General features: G+C 42.7%; 1 protein-coding gene across 4 annotated transcripts in view; it reads left to right on the top strand.

Annotated features, from left to right (window-relative positions):
• Positions 1-4,388, top strand: part of ppig (peptidylprolyl isomerase G (cyclophilin G)) — a 62,967-nt gene extending 58,579 nt beyond the window's left edge. For all 4 annotated transcript variants that reach the window (XM_060920105.1, XM_060920109.1, XM_060920108.1 and 1 more), the window contains one exon: positions 1,092-4,388. In XM_060920105.1, coding sequence (XP_060776088.1) covers positions 1,092-2,046 — 955 coding nt within the window. In that variant the 3' untranslated portion in view covers positions 2,047-4,388. The remainder of the gene's footprint in view (positions 1-1,091) is intronic.
• Positions 4,389-20,503: the final 16,115 nt, after the last annotated feature.

Genomic DNA, 20,503 nt, shown 5'->3' with positions numbered 1-20,503 from the left:
AAGCGCTAACACGGCAGTGGCCGGGGCATGTCTTTTTGCCGATACAAAACGCTAGTTTTAAAACCATTGCAAAGCTCAAAACAACATGACAGTTCTGTGGAAGCGAGTTTAGGGTTCCTACAAGCAAAACGAGTTGTCCCTGGCTCTGCATGTGCACGGATAGTGTGTGTTAGAAGAGTAAATAAAAATCCAGCGACCTTATCTGAAGTCGGTCTTCCTCAGACGCCATCTTGAGTGGATGGTCCGTAAAAGTCGAGTGCAGAGCCCATGGTGCATTTCCAGCGGGAATGTTTTTTAATGCCCGAGTTGTTTGAAACCAACCTGGGTTTTCTGTGTCGAATAAGGAAGCGACTTCACCTGTAAGAAAATCAAGTTTCATGATTTTCATGAAGGAGTTAACTCAAATGTGAGCAGGGGGAAAAAAATATATATAGAGAGAGAGATTCTTAAACTCTTTCCATCCTCACTTCCAACTTTGTTTTTGTAAAATACATTTTAAATACAATCGTTCAGGCTGAGCTCCTCTCCTTGTATTTTTTTAACCACACATTTCCTCGTTGTTCTTGAAGCATTTGCGTCTATTCATTAACATTTTTCATGATAGAAGGCGTTGCCGTCTCCCTGTTATCTATTTCTCTGTTTGAAGCAAAAACAGCGCAAAAATTAACCATATTGAAGACAAATTAAGCTGCTTGCATGAAAGACGGTGCCTGTCTGACCCCAGCTGTAATTATCACGTGATGTGTGACGTCATGTATAAGGGGTCTTTAAACAGTACGCGTACCATACTACACCAGCAGGGGGATATAAAATAACTCGCAAAGCAGTCAATGAAACCAAGACTAAGAAAGCAGCTAAGACACAATGGTGGGTACGTAGTGAGGGACGCTTTTAGGAACTGAAATAAAAGATCAAAAAGCCTCAATTTTGTGGTGCTAGTTGGTAATATATGCTCATTCCAACTTGCCCGGTCTGGCATGTCAGGGACATTTCCCACTTGCCTGAACGCATGTTTCACTTGTCCCGGGAAATCGGGCAGTCCTTAATGTCGAGCCCTGAGTTATAACAATTACTTTGTTGGTCCCTTCCAGGGGAGACGTGTCTCAGGAGAAGACGGAGACCACGGAGCAGCCAGAGAAAGAGAAAGCTGACACTGAGCAGGCACGAGAGAGGAAGGACTCTGAGCGAGAGAAGAAAGGCACCAAGAAGAACAGATCCAGCAGCCCAGATAAAGGACGAGAGAAGAGGAGTGGCAGACACCGCTCCAGGAGCCAAGAGAGGGACAAGCAAAAAAAAGCAGATGGAGAGGCCGATAAGAGAAAGCGGCGCAGTCGCAGCAAGAGCAAGGAGAAGAAAGGAGAGGAGGATCAGAAACGCAGCAGAACAGATGACAAAAGGGGCCAATCCAGCAGCAAGGACAGGAAAGACAAAGACACAAGAAAGGACACGGAGGACAACAAGAGCAAGGAGCGGCCTAAACAGTCCGAGAGAGACGCAAGAGACAAGCGGGACGACTCCAAAAAGACAAAGAATGGAGAGACTCGGCGTGAAAGATCGCGAAGCAGAGAGAGAGAGCGTGAAGTCAAGCGACGGTCCAGGTCTCGGTCCAGATCCCGGTCCAGATCGAGAGGGCGTGGCCGTCGAGAAAGGTCACGCAACAGGGGTCAGGGCAAGCGACGAAGCAGCAGCCGGGACAGGAAGTCGCGTCGATCAAAAAGCAGGGATCAGAGAGGGAGAGGGCGGGAGGACGGAGAGAAGAAGCGGAGCAGCGACGTTAAATCTGATGACACGAAAAGCAAAGAGAGCAGAGCGAGAGACCAGAGCTCGAAAGAGCGGTCGAGTCAAAAACGCCGGAGCAGGGAGCGGAGTGCCAAACGGAGACGCGCAAAAAGCAGCAGCAGCTCAAACAGCGACACAGACAAACGCAAAAAGAGAGGAAGGAGCGAGAGCCCCAAAGCGAGAGAGCGAGCAAAAGACAAATCGCGCAGCCCCAAGAAGGATCACAAGAACGAGAAAAAGGACTCGAGCTCCAGTGACAGTGACTGACGCGGCCCATGACCTCCACATCCTCTGAACACCTCATCCAGTCTTAAGAACTGCTGATGCACCGATCCCGTGTGTCCACTTTCAGCACGGTCATGAGATTAGAGCTCAGCGTCTTGGTGGATATCAACACTCGTACAAGACCGTTTTTTAACTCAACAGTTTGGCAGACTTTTATTTCCCCTCATCCCAAATGTAGACGAGCCAAGGTGTGTGTGAGAGAGAGATAGAGAGAGAGAGATTTATGTGTAACTAACAAGTAATGACCAATCATAAACTTTTTAGCTAGCTAGCATGTAAAAGCTTGTGTGCTGCCCTGTCCTGTTCTTTGGTTGCCTGGAAACTGCACTGAATCAGCTACAAAGCAGTAATCGAAAATGGAGAGCTGTTTGGCGAGTTAAAGGAATTCAATACAGACGCAGAGAGGCCAGAGTCGTCATCGTTTTCTGAGAGCGCGTTGTCATAGATTTAAGAGTTTAGGAAGTTGGTGGGCTGATGTTTCGAATAAAACCGCGGTGTTGCATCTTCGCATCATAAGAAAAGTACCAGGGTGTCTAAAAAGTCATAAAACATTGAGTCAAACTACAGACACCGTAACATTGATGCATTTTCTCAGCCTTTTGCTCAAGATGTTCCTGTTGGTTCCTGATGTGATGAACAGACTCTGGATAGCATCCTTTAGTTTTCCTTGACCATGCCGTAGGAGCAGGATATAATAGACTTAGTCTGTCTACATTCTCTGGATATGAGCAATTGCGCGCTCTGATTGGCTACTCTACTACTAGGATGTTAGCTCGTATAGCGCGAGTAGAGAACAATAAAATGGCGGGGCGTGTTGCTGAACCAATCGAAGACAAAAAAAAACCTCGAAAACAAAACCCCAAAAATACACAAAAAAAAGCAACGAAATAATGAAAAGTATTTGATGGTAAGAACGTATATCTATTTTTCAAGAATTATTGCATTTTTCACAAATTGCTCCTGTCATTTCGCCAGTTGGTTTACTTTCTAAGCGGAAATGATTTTGTCAGACTGTTTTATGGGCGGCACGGCGGTGTAGTGGTTAGCACGGTCGCCTCACAGCAAGAAGGTACTGGGTTCGAACTCAGCGGTGTCTGCATGGGTTTCCTCCAGGTGCTCCGGTTTCCCCCACAGTCCAAAGACATGCGGTTAGGTTAATATGGGACGGTCTTGGGCTGAGGTGCCCTTGAGCGAGACACCTAACTCCCAACTGCTCCCCGGGCGCTGTTAGCATGGCTGCCCACTGCTCTGGGTATGTGTGTGTGCTCATTGCTCACGTGTGTGTGTTCACTGCTTCAGATGGGTGAAATGTAGAGAGGAAATTTCATGAAGTGTGTCATGAATAAAGTTGTGCTTTCTTTCTTTTTGTATAAAGTTTTTATTTTTTCGAACTTGCAAATGATAATTCTATCCATGTTCACTGGATTGTGAGAAATGGAGCTTTTTTTTTTTGCATATTTGATAGATAACTTTCTACAAAACGTCCAACAAAATAATTTCTGCTCAGGCGGACTTCTTAAAAAAACTATCGATAGCAGCACGAATTGACTTTTTTTCTTTTTTGTAGTAGTAGTAGAAAGTGCCGTCTTGCTGCCGTGCCGAGGTATAGAATAGAATTAGACGTTTAATTCTTCCTTGGACATTTCAGGTTTTTTTTTTTTTTTTTTCCCCCTCTCCCATCCCGAATCAGAAAAAGTTTTATTGCCAAGTAATTGTTGCAACTACAAGGAATTTGTCTTGGAGTTAAGGTGCTAAATAAATAAAGTATTAAATAAAGACAGTCTATTCTAATAAAGGAGCTACATAAAAACGGCCTGTTCTAAGATATTAAGAAATAAGAACTAAATAAATATAAAAAGATTTAAAATAAATAAGCAACTGTGCAAATCAGGTAAACAGTTCTGCAATTTTCGAACTTCATTGAGCTTTTGAACCTGTCTTAAAAAAAAAAAAAAGGAACGAATTTTTATGCTTAAAGATGAAGAATGCAAACAAACCAGTGAAATGACAGGAGAAATGCAATAAAGTTTAAAAAAAAAAACTTGCCATCAAATACTTTAATTCTATATTTAGTGTGGGGTTTTGTTTTCGAATAGTTTTTATTTCGTCCTCGGTTGGTTCAGCAACACACTCTGCCATCTTGTTTTTCTCTACTCACGGTATACGAGCTGATAAATCTAGCCAATCAGAGCACGCGATTGCTCAAAGCCAGTGAATGTGGATAGAATATAATAGACATACGACGGCTTTGTGAAGCACATTTTTCTTCGTTTCATCAATGTTTTTGCAAACTTGTGTTAAAGGAACAGTCCACCGTACTTCCATAATGAAATATGCTCTTATCTGAATTGAGACGAGCTGCTCCGTACCTCTCCGAGCTTTGTGTGACCTCCCAGTCAGTCAGACGCGCTGTCACTCCTGTTAGCAATGTAGCTAGGTTCAGTGTGGCCAACGGTATTTTTTGGGGCTGTAGTTAGATGCGACCAAACTCTTCCGCGTTTTTTCTGTTTACATAGGTTTATATGACCAGTGATATGAAACAAGTTCAGTTACACAAATTGAAACGTGGCGATTTTCTATGCTATGGAAAGTCCGCACTATAATGACAGACGTACTAACACCTTCTGCGCGCTTCGACAGCGCATTGATACGGAGCTCAGATATCAATGCGCTGCCGAAGCGCGCAGAAGGTGTTAGTACGTCTGTCATTATAGTGCGGACTTTCCATAGCATAGAAAATCGCCACGTTTCAATTTGTGTAACTGAACTTGTTTCATATCACTGGTCATATAAACCTATGTAAACAGAAAAAACGCGGAAGAGTTTGGTCGCATCTAACTACAGCCACAAAAAATACCATTGGCCATACTGAGCCTAGCTACATTGCTAACAGGAGTGACAGCGCGTCTGACTGACTGGGAGGTCGCGCAAAGCTCGGAGAGGTACGGAGCAGCTCGTCTCAATTCAGATAAGAGCATATTTCATTATGGAAGTACGGTGGACTGTAACTTTAACGTCATGTGTGCATGCTAATTAACCCAACCTTTGTGTAGCACAGCAGAACGACTCCTCATCTGCACTATAGTTACAGCATTGAGGTCCGTCACACCGCCATGAAGTACTTGTTGAAAGAAGAAACACTGCCAACTGCTTACCGACTGAGCCGAGGTGTCCCCTGGGCAACTGTGAATAAAAATCTCTTAGCCAGGACACACTAATGAATCCATCTCTGATGATCTAATCCCACTTAATATACTGTAATGGGTGCTCTTCCTTCTGTTTGTCATTTGTTGAATAACGAGGTTATACGGCTTAGCAATGTCCTTTCATTTGAGTACGTATGGGTGTGTGTTTATGGAAGAGGCTTGAATTACTTGTTAGTTACATTTATTCTGATCGCTCCATCAGCTAAAGCAAACATCAGAGCCAAACACATCCTGGCTGATTTGACTACATTTGGGACGTTGTGAACTTTGCGTTCAAGAACGGTGGCTGGCTTAAGAAACGTTTAAAGCTCTGGATTTAAATTCTGTCATGTTTCATCTCCAAAGAGCCGATCTTGTCACAAATGAAACCAAACTTCACTTGCTAGCTAAAGGCGAGAATCATTTCGGCGCCACTTCAAATACGAGGTGGTTTTGTTTGATCTCGGTCTCCACAGCGAGTTGTGATTTGTACCAGACGGCCACGTCGGCCTTTTGCAGGCGAGACCAGACGTCCCGGAGGATTCCTGATGTGCATCCAGAGCCGAGAGGACACGATTCAGAGACTGGTGGTTCATGAGAAGTAAACCCATGCTAGTCTGATATTTTCTCTTCTTTCCTCCATGCTGTTTCGAAGGAGCTGTGTTTCAAGCTGGATTTAATTTTAGTTAGCGTAATATGGATAACATGATCATGCTTTTCCTGAGGTCCTGCACGGCCGATGTTGCTGTTCTGCTCGGTGTTTAGTGAGAGACGGGGTGGGAATTTAGATTTTTGGAGTTTTATATGGGGTTTTATGTTTGTAATGATGTCCACATACAAGTGTCGGTTCTGTTTGAAAATTAAACCCGATTCTAAAAATATCTTAAGTTGTCTATTTTTGCGATAAATTGTGCCGATTTGTGAAAATGTGATTCTTCCAGAGCAGGCTGGTTTTAATAAAGCTCAAGGATCCAAGTCATTTTACAAGTGTAAAGAACTCCCTGCTTCAAGACTCCTGGGTCAGTTTGTGCCCCAGACGAATGCAGGTTTTTCCAGACCTGTTTACTCCTACGATTTGTCCGTAGTTCCTACGATTTTTCAAAACAAAATACGGACTACGAATTCTTGTCCAAAAACTACGATTTATGGCCGAAATGTTGCCAAATGTTTCATGACTTACTTTATAATCATATTTATTGTGGGAATCGAACATCGATCGTATAGTCATGGGCGCGGCCATGTTTAATCACGTTTAAGCCACGTTTACCGTACGTTGCATTGAATGCCATAATTGAGTTGCCATAAATGCATGTTCAGTTAATAACCAATGTCAAACTTTGTTAACTTGAAATTAAACTTTTTTGGTGTTGACATTTTTTTCTTGTTTTGTCAAGTTGCCAGGTATCAATGACTTGTGATTTGTTAGTAGAGAGTGTGAGATCAGTATAGCTGCCAATCAAGTATTAAGTAGCCTATTAGAGCATAGTATGGTCTCTGAAATATTTTTTCTTATTGTAGCATCCTAAATAAGTATTACTGCTAGTCTTCTGGTTATTTCAGAGATACTGAAATGATGAAATGTATGAGGAGTCAACAAGTAGACCTTAGAGTCTAGGCTTGGTAATATGAGGATTATGGAGCAGATCTAGAATCTTAGGCCAAGTTTACATGAGACCGTATCTGTCTCGTTTTCTTCGCGGATGCACTGTCTGTTTACATTAAAACGCCTGGAAACGGGAATCCGCCAGGGTCCACGTATTCAATCTAGATAGTGTCTGGTCCGGTGCTGTGTAAACATTGAGAATACGCGGATACGCTGTGCTGAGCTCTAGCTGGCGTCGTCATTGGACAACGTCACTGTGACATCCACCTTCCTGATTCGCTGGCGTTGGTCATGTGACGCGACTGCTGAAAAACGGCGCGGACTTCCGCCTTGTATCACCTTTCATTAAAGAGTATAAAAGTATGAAAATACTGCAAATACTGATGCAAATACTGCCCATTGTGTAGTTATGATTGTCTTTAGGCTTGCCATCCTTCCACTTGCAAGTGGTAAGTGATATGCGCTGGGATCACACACACAGCGGCTCAGTCCCGAATCACTGTTCGTGCGCTTCACTCGCGCACTCTGTGAGCTGCGCAGGGCCGGAGTGCGCACCCTCCAGAGGGCACTCGCTGTTCAGGGCGGAGTGATTTGGAGCGCAGGATGCCTGCGGAGCCGAGCGTATCCGTGTATTGGTGTTGCTGTGTGCACGCAAATCGTGTATTGGTGTTGCTGTGTGCACGCTAATCGTTTTAAAAACGTTAATCTGATGATCCGCTGTTACGGTCTAATGTAAACCCCACCTTACATGGGTTTGCTTTTTGGTTCTCACAGGTGCTTAACTTGACAGAAAAAATAAGACCAGTGCTAGATTTTAATTTTTAAAATTTTGTTCATGTAATCTATCACTTACTTTCAACTTGAATGAGTACTATTATCTAATAGGCTGCTTTCTACTTTTTGTCTTCGATACAATACATAGATTGGACCCCAGTAAAATTCCTACTGACAGCTTACCAAAACTACTGACAGGGCAAATTTGGGGTAAACAGGTCTGTTATCCGAACGCAAATAAGAAAATAAATCGGGCAGTAACTAATTTAATTGCCACACATACAGTACATAATGGATGACGCATCATGTAACGAGTACAATGGGGAAGCCATGGCCTAAATGTCAGAGAAGCAGCTTTGGGATCTAAAGGTCACCGGTTCAGGTTCAGTTCCCTGGACCCTTGAACAAGGCCCCAAACCCCCAACTGCTCCCCAGGCTGCTGTGGGTATGTTGTGCATCGCTCTGTATAAGAGTGTCTGCGAAATGCCTGTAATATAATGCTGATTAGAGGCTGGTAGGTTATGTTCAGCTGCTCACAATGTCTGTTCGTTAGTTTAATAGGTTATAATGAATAAAGCTCATTGACATTTTAAATATAATTTGTGTTTATTTTCAGGGGTGAGAAATAAAGTATGCTTAAGTTAATTGATTATTGTACTTATTTACATTTCCAAGGTGGGAAAAAATGGTGCCATATACCACTAACAAGTACAAAAGACGGGCGGCACGGTGGTGTAGTGGTTAGCGCTGTCGCCTCACAGCAAGAAGGTCCGGGTTCGAGCCCCGTGGCCGGCGAGGGCCTTTCTGTGCAGTGTTTGCGTGTTCTCCGCGTGGGTTTCCTCCGGGTGCTCCGGTTTCCCCCACAGTCCAAAGACATGCAGGTTAGGTTAACTGGTGACTCTAAATTGACCGTAGGTGTGAATGTGAATGGTTGTCTGTGTCAGCCCTGTGATGACCTGGCGACTTGTCCAGGGTGTACCCCGCCTTTCGCCCGTAGTCAGCTGGGATAGGCTCCAGCTTGCCTGCGACCCTGTAGAACAGGATAAAGCGGCTACAGATAATGAGATGAGAAGTACAAAAGACAGAATTATAACTGCTGTAATTACTACTCCACCTGCTGTTCGACGCAGTTCTCTAATCAGCCGATTCCTCGCCTGCATCAAATCATACAGATACAAATAAAGAGCTTCACTTTAATGTTCAGTGTTCAAATATTAGAATGGAAAAATTGTGATCTCAGAGTGTGACTTTCTTTCACTGTGGTATGGGTGTTGGTTTGAGTATTTTCAGAAACTGCTGATCATCTGGGCTTTTCACACCCGGTCTCTAGAGTTTACACAGAATGGTGCGAAAAACAAAAAACACTGAGTTGAGTTGAAACAAACACCTGGTTGATAAGAGGTCAGAGGAAAATGGACAGATTGGTTCGAGCTGCCAGGACGGATATAGTAACTCATACAATGTTTTGCAAAAGTATTCATCCCCCTTGGTGTTTGTCCTGTTTTGTCGCATTACAAGCTGGAATTAAAATGGATTCCTGGAGGGTGAGCAGCATTTGATTTACACACCGTTCCTACCACTTTAAAGGTACAAATTGTTTGTTTTATTGTGACACAATACGATGAAAAAACAGAAATCTGGAGTGTGCATAAGTATTCACCCCCTTTCATATGAAACCCCTAAATAAGAGCTGGTCCAACCGGTTCACTTCATAAGTCACATAATTAGTTGAGTAAGCTCCAACTGTGCGCAATCAAAGTGTCGCATGATGTCTGTATAAATTAACCTGTTCTGGAAGGACCCTGACTCTGCAATACTACTAAGCAAGCAACATGAAACCTAAGGAGCCTCCAAACAGGTCAGAGACAAAGTTGTGGGGAAGTATAGATCAGGGTTGGGTTATAAAAAATATCCCAAACTTTGAATATCCCACGGAGTATTATTAAATTAATTATAGCAAAATGGAAAGAATATGGCACCACTACAAACCTGACAAGAGAAGGCCCCGCCCACCAAAACTCAGACCAGGCAAGGGGGGCATTAATCAGAGATGCAACAAAGATAACACTGAAGGAGCTGCAAAGATCCACAGTGGAGATGGGAGTATCTGTCCATAGGACCACTTTAAGCCGTATACTCCACAGAGTGGGGCTTTATGGAAAAGTGGCCAGAAAAAAAGCCATTGGTTAAGAAAACACGTTTGGAGTTTGCCCAACAGCATGTGGCAGACTCCCCAAACACATGGAAGAAGATTCTCTGGTCAGATTAGACTAAATTTGAGCGTTTTGGCCATCGTGGGAAACGCCATGTGTGGCGCAAACCCAACACCCTGAGAACACCATTCCTACAGTGAAGCATGGTGGTGGCAGCATCATGCTACCACCACCAGCATGTTTTTCATCTGCAGGGACAGGAAAGCTGGTCAGGACTGAAGGAAAGATGGATGGCACTAAATACAGGGCAGTTCTGGAGGAAAACCTGTTTGAGTCGGCCAGAGATTTAAAACTGGGACGAAGGCTTGTGTTCCAGCAGGACAATGACCCTAAACATACTGCTAAAGCTACACTGGAGTGGCTTACATCTCTCATGTCCACGTACTGTTTGTTGGTACACGCAATGGCATTAGGACTAATTACCATGTACCTGTTCCTGATTAGAGCGCAATCACAGTGTGTGTGTGTGTGTGTGTGTGTGTATATATATATATATATATATATATATGGACTCTTAGCAGGGCTTTCCACAAGCGCCGGCTGCCGGCCATACAGCCGACTACACAATTAAGTCCAGCCGGCTACTTTAATGACTATTATTTTTGTAGCCCACAGGCTCTAAATATTAATTTTCAATTTTAATAAAATTAAATGTTTATCTAACGGACTGACAATAATGTCAAACTGAACCGCACTCATTTAAGTTGTGATTCGCGCTGTTTGTACCGATAATAACCACAAATTCCCCGCCGACTTCGTTGATCAAGGGAGAGTAACTCATCCGCGGCCCTGACATGCGGTGTGTGCGCGCGCGCACTCGGCAGAGGAATAGAAGCAGAGATGATGCTTATTTTGTCTCCGGTAAACCAGTCTTCTCTCGTTCAGTTACGTGCTGGCATCAAAAGACACCGCTGGTTGTATATGAAAACAAACTGAGTGGTTGGAGTGTATTTTCATACACAAATGGAGAAATGTTCGTTGAGTGTTTAATTGTGTAGCCACCACTGCAGACCGTTGTCGTTAATTCATAGCATGCTCAGCTGCGTGAATGTGTCATGCACCGAAAAGAAGAGATTTACAAGCCAGGAACGCCTCATGATGCAATACGCAAGAAAAGAAAGAAGATTTACTGCCATTTTACTTTGTATTTGAGTAAAGTGAATAAATAAATGGTCTGTGGAAAATACATTTAATCCTGGGAACTGCGTGCACAGGAGTTTATTTTGTGTTTCCTCCCAATCAACTCTGGAGAAATTCAGACTTTTTAATGGGTGTCTATGGCGTTACACTTCAGTGGAGCTCGTTAAGTTAGAGTGTAGAGAGCTTGAAAAAGTAGCTCAAACTTTCTCATTTAAACTGTGTTTTCAGCCACAAATTTCACTCTACAGACATCATTTTCTCAAAAGTAGTAGTCACACTTGTCCTGATTCACACAATGTGTCTACCTGAGCGATAGGACTTACAGTTTTTGAATGAGAAGCCTGAAAGTAAGGAGAGGGCAGCCGCGCTGCCCCATAGACCATAGATTATAAACCTGACAGCGCTTTTTCAACTCGCTCTATTGTCCACATTTTTTACACTAGAGACAAAAAAATTACATCAGTGTGTTCATGAGAGCCTTGTAGCACTCAATGTGAAAGAATTTTGTGAATAGCTCCTTTCATTTCCGTGTAAATCACCATTGTTCGAGGAGAGGGAACTCTGAGAAAAAGCGCTCTTTGTCTCTTCCCTGCACCTGAGCACCGTTACCCCTCGGTCACAACCGGCCGTACGTGCTCCTACGGCCGGTCTACGTGCAAAAAACGCAAAGAAACGCACGGAGGGCGCACGTGTGACGTGCTGATTTTCGAGCCGTAGACTGGCCGAGGACCGGCCGCAGAGGTTCTTTGTCATGTCAAACAAACTCTACGGGCGCTTACATTTTTTTCAGGTTGCAAGACAAACTTACGGCCTCGTGTGTCTTCCGTACGGCCGACGTGCGTCTTTCGTACGATTTGCTGGTGTCAGGTTTGGACAAAATGTCAATTTTTTTCGTACGTCGCACTTGCGGACTCCGTATGTGTGTTGTGCACCCCATACGTAATTAGTGCGGCGAACGCACGTTCAGATATTTCGTACGTCATCCATACATTGGCCGCATGGCGAGAGGGCATCAATCGCACGAAAACTCGGGTATATAAAGCTGCAGGGGTGCCTACGGCCATTTGTACACGTAGACTTTGAGAGAAAACCCAATTTCATTTAATTTAATTTCATTGCATTGCATCACTTCAATTCAATATGCCGAAGGCAAAAGGGAAGAGGAGGATAGAAAAGGTGTCGGAGACGGAAGAGAGAGAGACGGTGGCAGAGACGGAGGAGAGAGAGAGGACAAGGAGCAGTGAGGAGGAGGATGAAGACCACGACAGTGGCCAGCAGGCCAGGAGTTTGAGACGAAGTCTTTGCGGAGGGATTGCCATTTTCACAGTGAGAAACCAAAGTATGCCGAAATATATATACCCCTCTCCAATCGCCGCAGTGCGACAAATGAACGCCGTTGGTACGCACAACGTACAGATCGTGCGCAGTTCTTGCAACCTTCATACGAAGCCTGCATGGAACGCACGGTCAGTACGATTAGTGCACGTTTGAAGGTGCGTTGGCTGTACAAATGAAGCGACAGCCGTACGTCCAAGCAGCCTCAGATTTCGTGCGTGGTACGCACGTTCGACTTCCGGGTTGTATGTTGGGTGCACGGTGATCTTGCTCCTTCATGGTCACCACAACTACGTTCTCCACGAACAAAAAAAAAAACGCAGCGATTTGGGAAACGCCAAAAATCGCACGGCCAAAAAATTGTACGTCCGGTTGTGACCGAGGCTTTACGAAGGCGACGAGCTCCACTCAGGGAGCAGAGAGGGGAGGGGCTGCTCTCTCTCTCAAACACACACAGGCTCAGAGCATCGGAGCCTCATAGCCTGTGATAGCGGCTGCTACGCGCACTGTACCACTCTCACCATTTCCCACAGGGGAACTGTCGTCTCTAGTTTTGTGTTTACTCCCCCCCCCCGCCCCGGCTACTTATTTGTCATGGCTGGCTAGTATGAGCCTTAGTGGAAAGCCCTGACTCTTATGCCGCTTTTCCACTACCAACATGGCTGAGTTGGGCTGAGCTGTGCCGTGCTGAGTGGGGCTGTTGGGGTTGCATTTCGACTACAACCGCGCTGAACCGTGCTGGCTGGAAGTGGGTGGACACATTGGGTGGAGTTAGCGAAAGTGGGTGGACATCGCATGATGTCGTTAGGCGGCGCAAACAGTGACATCAGTGACCTTTTAAGCGGTAGTCTCACGACCCGGATAGTAAACAATAAACATGGAGGACATGGAGTCGTTAGTGTTGCTGGTCTTGGTGCTGTGGCTTGTTGTCACCGACAATGCGGACAGATACTGGCAAGAGCGTATAGATGAGGCGAGGCGCATAAGGCTTCAGAAATTCTCGTAATTCGTAATTCTTCTTCTTCCAGGTTTACGGTGTTTACAGATCCCAGCGTGCTCGCGGGGCGTGTGTGGGCATGTGAGGACACTCCTCCTCACCAATCAGTGCACAGGGGCGTGTCTCCTCATGCCCCTAGCCCCACTCGGCTCGGTTTGGCTCACTTCAGCCCCAGTCCAAAACTGTGCGAGTTTTGGGTGCTGAGTAAGGCTGAAGTGAGCTGAGTCGTGCTGCTCTGAGGTAGTCGAAACGCGAGCCGTGTTGGGCTGAAGTGAGCTGAAAAAGGGTAGTGGAAAAGGGCCATTAGTTTTGTATTTCCTCTGATATCCTGTCTGTGCCTCAGTCCACCACCACCTGTTTTTCAACTCTGCCTTAGTCTACATTTTGGATCTGTTTGCTAGTGTGTTTTCAATAAAACTATTCCTGTGATTACCTCCACCTATATTGTCCTTGCTTGACAGAAACTGACAACTATCCAACAAGCTAGTGGACGAATAAAACTTTTAACTAGTTTTATATGAAACTGTCATGAATATTTTCCATAAAATGTGTTATTACTACATCCAATGCTATTTTTTTAAACAGAAAATAAAAAATAAATGCTGGATAAACCCATCTGTGTTATGTAAATAAAGACACAAATTTTGTTGTCTGGTGGTCAACTGTTGAGATACGTTGCCTTGCATTAATGATCGGGTTCCCTGTGGTGGTACACGTACGTCATACGTACGGACATTGTATGGTCAAAAGCCATCAAAAATCAGGTCAGTGTATTACCATATTCTTTTAAGTATGGGACTTGGCTTTGCTCCGCTCTGCATGCGGGGAGCTCCACTATAAATTAAAAAGAGATGGACAAAGTCCCCAACTTCATCACTTAAGTCAAAGTACAGATCCCGCTGGTCAAATGTGACTCTGATACAAGTGCAAGTTGTCCAGTCAAATTTTTACTTAAGTTAAAATACTGAAGTACTTGCTTTTAAAAATACTTAAGTATTAAAAGTACATTTTCTGTCAACGCATTGTTGTATTATTGCCACAACGCTTACAAAACCGAATGCCTCTGAAGCAACCGACTGGATTTACTGACTAGCTTATAGAACCTGTAGCACTGAAGCTCCACCTGACATGCTAGCAAACGCTTTTCAAACTCGAAATCATATTGGGAAGCTCATGTTACTAGAAAAGAAAGATTTCTACATTCTGTTTATTTGGCAAGATTATGCTAAAACACATTTCTGAAAGGACTTCAGATAAGTTAACGTTATTCACGTTAGCCTAACTCTGTTTTCACATGCTAACTAACAGTGTCAATGTTAGCCATGGATAAGGCTACAGCAACTTGGTGGGCAAATCCATAGAAAGTCATTTGACTAACCAGACTGTATAGCTATTGCAACGTTATCGCTAGCTCTAAAAGCACAGACAACTTTATTGCAAGCTTTCTCTTGGATTAAAACATTTACATCCCTCAATATGCTTCTGCCGGTTGGACGGTGAGTTTTTGTAGGCCGTGATGTGGTTCGTTTTTGGCAAACAAAGCAAACATTTAAAACAAAATGAATCTTTAATCCTTTCAGAAAACCAAAACATGGGTTCTATGGAATGGCCATGGGTGCATGCGTTCTCCAGAAGAACCACCTCCTTCCATTCTGCCATCAACTGAACAATCGTGTTCAAATAACGCTGCTGAGAAATCCCTGATCTTGATTTTATACAGTCTATGGACGTGATGTGACCCTAGTGATTACTGATAGGCTCTCGGTGTCACCTGCAAAAAAAACAATCACATTTTAGAAAAGAAAAGGAAAAAAACATCCACTTTCAAAGCTGCTTCATAGTAACGAGGACCTTGATAGAAATGCAGTGGAGTGAAAAGTACGATATTTGCCATTCAAATGTAGTGAAGTTAAAGTCATGTTTCCAACAAAAATAATACTCAAATAAAGTACAGATACTCAAAAAGTGTACTTAAGTACAGTACTCAAGTAAATGTACTTTGTTACTGTCCACCTCTGAAATTAACTGAATATGTGGCACAGTGGTTACCACTATTGCATCACAGCAAGAAGGTTCTGGGTTCGAACCTTGCAGCTGACCAGGGCCTTTCTGTGTTTAGTTTGCATGTTCTCCCTGTGCCTACACTACCGTTCAAAAGTTTGGGGTCACCCAGACAATTTTGTGTTTTCCATGAAAAGTCACACTTTTATTTAGAACCATAAGTTGTAAAATGAATAGAAAATATAGTCAAGACATTTTTCTGGCCATTTTGAGCATTTAATCGACCCCAAAAATGTGATGCTCCAGAAACTCAATCTGCTCAAAGGAAGGTCAGTTTTATAGCTTCTCTAAAGAGCTAAACTGTTTTCAGCTGTGCCAACATGATTGTACAAGGGTTTTCTAATCATCCATTAGCCTTCTGAGGCAATGAGCAAACACATTGTACCATTAGAACACTGGAGTGATAGTTGCTGGAAATGGCCCTCTATACACCTATGGAGATATTGCACCAAAAACCAGATATTTGCAGCTAGAATAGTCATTTACCACGTATAGAGTGGATTTCTGATTAGTTTAAAGTGATCTGCATTGAAAAGAACAGTGCTTTTCTTTCAAAAATAAGGACATTTCAAAGTGACCCCAAAGTTTTGAACGGTAGTGTATGTCCAGCTGTAGATTTCCTCCCGCAGTCCATAGACGTGCAAATTAGGCCAACTGGCTCTTCGAAATTGGCCATAAGTGTCAATATTTGATTTTGCTGCTTTTGTTTCATGTGTCAGTCAGTGCGTTTACATGCACATAGAGAGAATCGAATTTCTGCCGTTGCTCGACTGAAATCGAAGTTCAAAATGCCATGTATACACCTTAATTCAGCTGAAATTGAACCGAACTTGATTTCTCGGAATCGAGCTATGCGACCTAGATTATGCGATTTCTGCCGAGCTACTTAGTGCATGTAAACCCTATTGAGCTACGTATTCGAGCTACTTACTTCAGCACTGCCCCTTCCGGAATTGACGAGTGACGAGACCACAAGCGGGAAACACAACAGCCTCGGTCGGCATGACAACGAATCATGACAACGGCATGAATCTTTTCTTTTTGTGGCATTGTTTGCACTGTTAAAATTTAGCTCACTTACTGTATCACCAAATACATCTGTACAGCTGTTGCATAGCTGTTAATTGTGTACATAAGTCATTGTATTTGTGTGTGTCCAACATCTGAAGAATGTCAATAAAAACAAAACAATTGAACTTTTTTGTGTGTTTATTAAGACATAAGTTAAATTGTAAGCAAAAAAAAAATATTTTTTGTAAGCAAAAAATGGACTTTAGAAAAATATAAAATTGTGCAAAATAAGTTGTCTTACAAAACAGTGGTCTGCGCAGGACAGTTTGTAGCCATACAGTCTGTTAGAGCAAGCCTAACAGCTTGAACACAGGATAACTTTGTTTATACTCTTGAATAGCTCTTCTTCATGACGACAACCGGAAGTGTACCAACACGATGGGGCGTGTCGCGCCACCTGTGGCTCGGGTGCACAATGTACCTCACACAATAGCTCGATTTCCTTGTGTGCATGTAGGATTGGATTTCTCTGGCACCCCTGCTGGGACCCTTAGCTCGATTACCGACAGTAGCTCGATTTGGATGTGCATGTAAACGTACTGACTATTTTGGAAGTTTGTCATTTCAAAGAGAAGAAAGACTTGAAGAACAGTGGTTTATATTGTGGTTTTGTTTTGTTTTTACTCCAGGAAAAGACACCACATCATGTCAGTGTAACAGGAACATCAAAACTGAATGACTAGACACAAAGGAAATATACAGAAACGTAAATTTTATTTATAAATTTCGCCGTTAAAACGGCAGGGAGTCCTCAACAGAGCAATAAGCTCCAATACCTGAGGTCCCAGTGATAGGACCTCAAGCTAAAACGTAAATGTTAGATTGTGGATATTTCTGCCCTTAGAAAATGCATGCAGACAGCAACTAAACTTAGGGATGAAGGTGAACTTTATTAAAGCTTCAAATACATACACATATTAACCCTTCATGGCGTCATCATATAATTCACCAGTAACTTTCCACTACAGCTCTTACAAACCTTCTGTACAACCAGTACATTATCTATGCAGGACTCAAACTATAAAGGAAAAAAGAAAGAAAGAAAGCCTGATAATAAAGAAGCCTTCACAAGGTCGAACACAAAAACATACACTACGCTACAGATAAATAGAAAAACTGACTTAAACCGTCTACAGACCCCTCCCCCTCTTTTTTTTTTTTACTAATTAAACAATTCATAATCAAATTAAAGATAAGACAGAGTATAGTAATAATAATCATGAAATTAGAAGTAAATAAATAAATCATTAAAAAAAATGTTGCTGAGCTTACTCATCCCAAAGTCTAATTAGTTGGCAAATGCATCATTACAGCATTAATATGAAAAATAGTTCTATAGAAAAGATTAAATGGGATTAAACAATCAAAGTAAGAAATGTTAAATGATGATTAATGATTAAAAATAACATCCAAGAATATAAAAATAATAAATGTTTGTGCTGATCGATGGTGAGATGGCGGCGATGGATCAGGCACACGTTACGAAAACCAGCGACAAACATCACCAGACAAGCCTTGACTTGGAACCCTCAAGGGAAGAGGAGAAGTCGGCCAAAGAACACCTGACGAAGAGATCTCCAGACAGATATCAGGAGGCTGGGGTACACCTGGACTCAGATAGAAAGAAAAACACAGGACCGGGTCCTCTGGAGATCCCTTGTCAACGGCCTATACCCCAGGAAGGGTGTCAGGGCATCGGAGAAGTTGATTGCTGAGCATGGCTATTGAGCTGAAACAATCTCTAACCCCATGTCATGGATGTTATACAAGTGTATCACTGGTGGCCTGTCCGTGGGGCAGCTTTATATCAGCTATTAAACAAGTATTCATCTTCATAAAGTCCTGATACACAGCTCCATAAATTTTCAATTCTTTTGAAGTACTTGAGTCACCAACAATTTAATAAATTTTGTCATTTTGACAGCTATAATCAGATTTTCTGTTGATTTGTCATGCTTCCAGGTTTTGAACAATCACGAGGCAGCATGTGTTGCGGCCCATTTTACTTCCAGAGTTGTTATTAGACCTAATGGTCAAAAATGGGAACTGCAACAAGCACTAATAGACATCCATGTGGGCAGATTTCTTTCTGCCTTATGCTCGCTGTATGAACATTTTCAGTAGAAGAGAAGGAGTGGAAATGGCAGTTAATGACAGCGCTGCCAGTTTGGGCTCATTTAAAATACAACCTTCAAGATCTTGTTTTATGGAAAATAATCTTGGCAAAAAACATCGCAAAAAAGGTTTTCTGGACCATTAACTTACTTTAAAAAAAAAAGATGACCAGACTCTTTAGCAAAAGACTAGATGGATGAAAAATTTTGATGGGCTGATTTTTTCTTGATTTGGATGGAAGCAAATTTGTGTGATTTCATAAATAAATTCATCAAATATATCAAGCTCACTGGGCTTTGGAACAGGACTTTGGATCAAAATCTTTGGCAGTCAGAATCTGGTTGTTGGGTTTAATGCATGAAACTTTGGTAGACTGAATCTTATTGGTTGGTGTTGGGCTTCAGACTTTGATAGGCTGAATCTGATTGGTTGGTGTTGAGGTTCAGACTTTGATAGGCTGAACTGATTGGTTGGTGTTGAGGTTCAGACTTTACTAGACTGAATCTGATTGGTTTATGTTGCGGTTCAGACTTTGATAGGCTGAATCTGATTGGTTGGTGCTCCTGTTGAGACTCTGATAGGCAGCTTGTGGTACACTAGTGTTTTGTCTTGATTGGAGAGGAAGCATACCTGGACTGTTTTCATGGTCTCTATTTGTCTGAAATTAGGACAAATATGACAGTTTAAAAAACTTTAAATGTTTTGTCAAATTAATTAATGGTACAAATCATGCAAATGGGTAGTTTTGCAATGTCACTTTGTACCCACCTCTCTGAAAATGTGTGCCATCGTTTCTGAGCCTGCATGGAAACAGACAATAAAAAAACCTGTTACTTTACTCTTTACATGTACAGTACGAGTACTGTTATTCGGCAAGTCTGAACTTAGCATTAATTGGGTGGAGAACTGGTAAAGAACCAGCCGTATTGTCTAAGCCACATGCGTCAAACTTACAATGGCCAGCAGTAACTAATACTTAACATTTTCTCATGATCTACATCTACAATAGTCGGCAGACCCATAGCGTAGTGGCCACCGGCATTTTGCACTTTGAGGTACAAAATTAATTTTGGCTATGAAAGTAATTTTAATAATAATAAAAATCATGATTGCTTTGGAGGTGTGTACAATTAAATTGAGAAGGGCAACATGCTCATGCAATTTGAGTAGATGCAGACAGCAGGAGGAGCAGTGATGGCATGAATTTGCTATTAAATTATTCCATGCTGGATCTTCCATCAACTAATCTTTCCATATTAATCACATTACCATAAAATGCATTTATGATCACTCCACTATAAATTAATAAAATAACATGATCATGCCAGCTGAAGAAACAGGCAAGGGTCAGTCGATAGGCAAACAATGTAAACTAGGCAATGACTAAAGCAAAAATCCAAAAACCAGAAACAGATCATTTTAATTCCAGCTTGTAATGCAACACCAATCAGCCATTATGACCACTGACAGGTGAAGTGAATAACATTGATTATCTCATTACACTGGCACCTGTCAATGGGTGGGATATGTTAAGCAGCAAGAGAACAGTCAGTTCTTGAAGTTGATGTGTTGGAGGCAGGAAAAATGGGCAAGCGTAAGGATCTGAATGACTTTGACAAGGGCCAAATTGTGATTGCTAGATGACTGGGTCTGAGCATCTCCAAAATGACACATCTTGTGGGGTGTTCCCGGTATGTAGTCATGAGTACTGAACAAAAGTGGTCCAAGGGAGGACAACCAGTGAACCGGCGACAGGGTCATGGATGTCGAAGGCTCACCGATTCTCATGGGGCATGAAGGCTAACCCCACATGGTACAATCCTACAGAAGAGCTACTGTAGCACAAACTGCTGAAAAAGTTAATGCTGACACCTCTCTGTTTTAGCCAGCTTTAACTTTATCAGCAGTTTGTGCTACAGTAGCTCTTCTGTGGGACTGGACCATA

This window comes from Neoarius graeffei, chromosome 4, assembly GCF_027579695.1.
Source record: "Neoarius graeffei isolate fNeoGra1 chromosome 4, fNeoGra1.pri, whole genome shotgun sequence".
Taxonomy (NCBI): Eukaryota; Metazoa; Chordata; class Actinopteri; order Siluriformes; family Ariidae; genus Neoarius; species Neoarius graeffei.
This window is presented reverse-complemented; position numbering and strand designations above follow the sequence as displayed.